General features: G+C 39.5%; 1 protein-coding gene across 1 annotated transcript in view; it reads right to left on the bottom strand.

Moving 5' to 3' along the window:
- The window catches only part of ntn4 (netrin 4), a 27,359-nt gene that overhangs the window by 785 nt on the left and 24,074 nt on the right, over positions 1-2,500 (bottom strand). Inside the window, 1 exon segment of the mRNA XM_079735547.1 lies at positions 1-638. This exon segment is cut by the window's left edge and continues 785 nt beyond it. Coding sequence (XP_079591673.1) covers positions 499-638 — 140 coding nt within the window. The 3' untranslated portion in view covers positions 1-498.

The raw sequence follows: 2,500 nt of genomic DNA, 5'->3' as shown, positions 1-2,500 counted from the left end.
AGAGCCTTCCCCAGGGGCCCGGAGCCAAGCGCAGTGGAGTCCGTCTCTCGTCCGTAGCCTTCAGCTCGCCTCTGGGGACAAAGCCTGGGTCGTGTGTATTTATATATATATATGTATATATATAGATATATATACATATATATATATGCATACAGCATAAAAAAATGATAACTCGAGCGCATGTGAAACCAAAATCCTTTCACAAAGGTTCCTTGAGCCGCGATTGGCTCTGTGTGTCTGTGCCGCCCTGTCATTGGACGACGGCAGAGCCGTCTTTAAACAGTCTACCCAGTCTGACCAACCACCCAGACCTTTTTCCAGAGAAGAAGAAGAAGAAGAAGCAGAATTCGATAACCATCCGCCGCCCAAAGTAATTAAACACCGCCGTCTCGTCTCCCCTGTCATCGCTCAAAGCTGTGCGGTTAAATCCTCCCTCCCTCCGTCCGTCGCTCTGTCCCGCCTCGGCCTGTCCGTCTGTTTCCGCGGCGGCGGCGGCGGCTACCAGTTGCAGTCCTTGCGGAGAAGGGGGAGGAGCTTGCGGCCCAGGCTAGCCCTCCAGGGGACCACCAGGCTCTTCATGTTCACCAGCAGGCGGCTCGCCTTCCGGTCCGAGTGGCCCCCCACCAGGTACTCAGCTCCTGGGGGGGGGGGGGGCATCAGTCAATTACTATTAAGTCAATTAGTGTCCAGTCGTTTACCATTCAGTTGTTTACCATTCAGTCATTTACTATTAAGTCATTAACTTTTTATTAATTAACCATTCAGTTATTTACTATTCGGTCATAGACTATTCGATCATTAACCTTTAATCAATTTACCATTCACTGATTAACTTTTTATTTATTTATTTCCAACTCTAAATTTAACACAGTTATTTAATGATTAGTAGTTTACCCTTACAGTTATTTATGATATATTCATTTACCCTTTTGTAAGTCACCGGGTACATTTACCCCTTCACTAGCTTCTATCGAGTCTTCTAGCAGGTACTTTTACTCATATACTATCAACTATTAGGTTATTTAGCAGGTACTTTTACTCATATACTATCAACTATTAGGTTATTTAGCAGGTACTTTTACTCATATACTATCAACGATTAGGTTATTTAGCAGGTACTTTTACTCATATACTATCAACGATTAGGTTATTTAGCAGGTACTTTTACTCATATACTATCAACGATTAGGTTATTTAGCAGGTACTTTTACTCATATACTATCAACGATTAGGTTATTTAGCAGGTACTTTTACTCATATACTATCAACGATTAGGTTATTTAGCAGGTACTTTTACTCATATACTATCAACGATTAGGTTATTTAGCAGGTACTTTTACTCATATACTATCAACTATTAGGTTATTTAGCAGGTACTTTTACTCATATACTATCAACTATTAGGTTATTTAGCAGGTACTTTTACTCATATACTATCAACTTTTAGGTTATTTAGCAGGTACTTTTACTCATATACTATCAACTATTAGGTTATTTAGCAGGTACTTTTACTCATATACTATCAACTATTAGGTTATTTAGCAGTTACTTTTACTCACATACTATCAACTATTAGGTTATTTAGCAGGTACTTTTACTCACATACTATCAACTATTAGGTTATTTAGCAGGTACTTTTACTCACATACTATCAACTATTAGGTTATTTAGCAGGTACTTTTACTCATATACTATCAACTATTAGGTTATTTAGCAGGTACTTTTACTCATATACTATCAAATATTAGGTTATTGAGCAGGTACTTTTACTCATATACTATCAACTATTAGGTTATTTAGCAGGTACTTTTACTCATATACTATCAACTATTAGGTTATTTAGCAGGTACTTTTACTCATATACTATCAACTATTAGGTTATTTAGCAGGTACTTTTACTCACATACTATCAACTATTAGGTTATTTAGCAGGTACTTTTACTCACATACTATCAACTATTAGGTTATTTAGCAGATACTTTTACTCATATACTATCAACTATTAGGTTATTTAGCAGGTACTTTTACTCATATACTATCAAATATTAGGTTATTTAGCAGGTACTTTTACTCATATACTATCAAATATTAGGTTATTTAGCAGGTACTTTGATCTAAAGGGATGATGAAGTTATTTCAAAATAAAACGTTTTCGTCCTTAATGACAGCTGGGGGTCGAGCCTCCTGCTCAGAGAGAAGGCTACAGGTGATCTCCTCCTACAGGTGATCTCCTCCTACAGGTGATCTCCTCCTACAGGTGCTCTCCTCCTACAGGTGATCTCCTCCTACAGGTGATCTCCTCCTACAGGTGAGCTCCTCCTACAGGTGAGCTCCTCCTACTGGTGAGCTCCTCCTACAGGTGAGCTCCTCCTACAGGTGAGCTCCTCCTACAGGTGATCTCCTCCTACAGGTGATCTCCTCCTACAAGTGATCTCCTCCTACAGGTGAGCTCCTCCTACAGGTGAGCTCCTCCTACAGGTGATCTCCTCCTACAGGTGAT

Source organism: Pollachius pollachius (genome assembly GCF_949987615.1).
Source record: "Pollachius pollachius genome assembly, chromosome: 4".
Lineage (NCBI taxonomy): Eukaryota > Metazoa > Chordata > Actinopteri > Gadiformes > Gadidae > Pollachius > Pollachius pollachius.
This window is presented reverse-complemented; position numbering and strand designations above follow the sequence as displayed.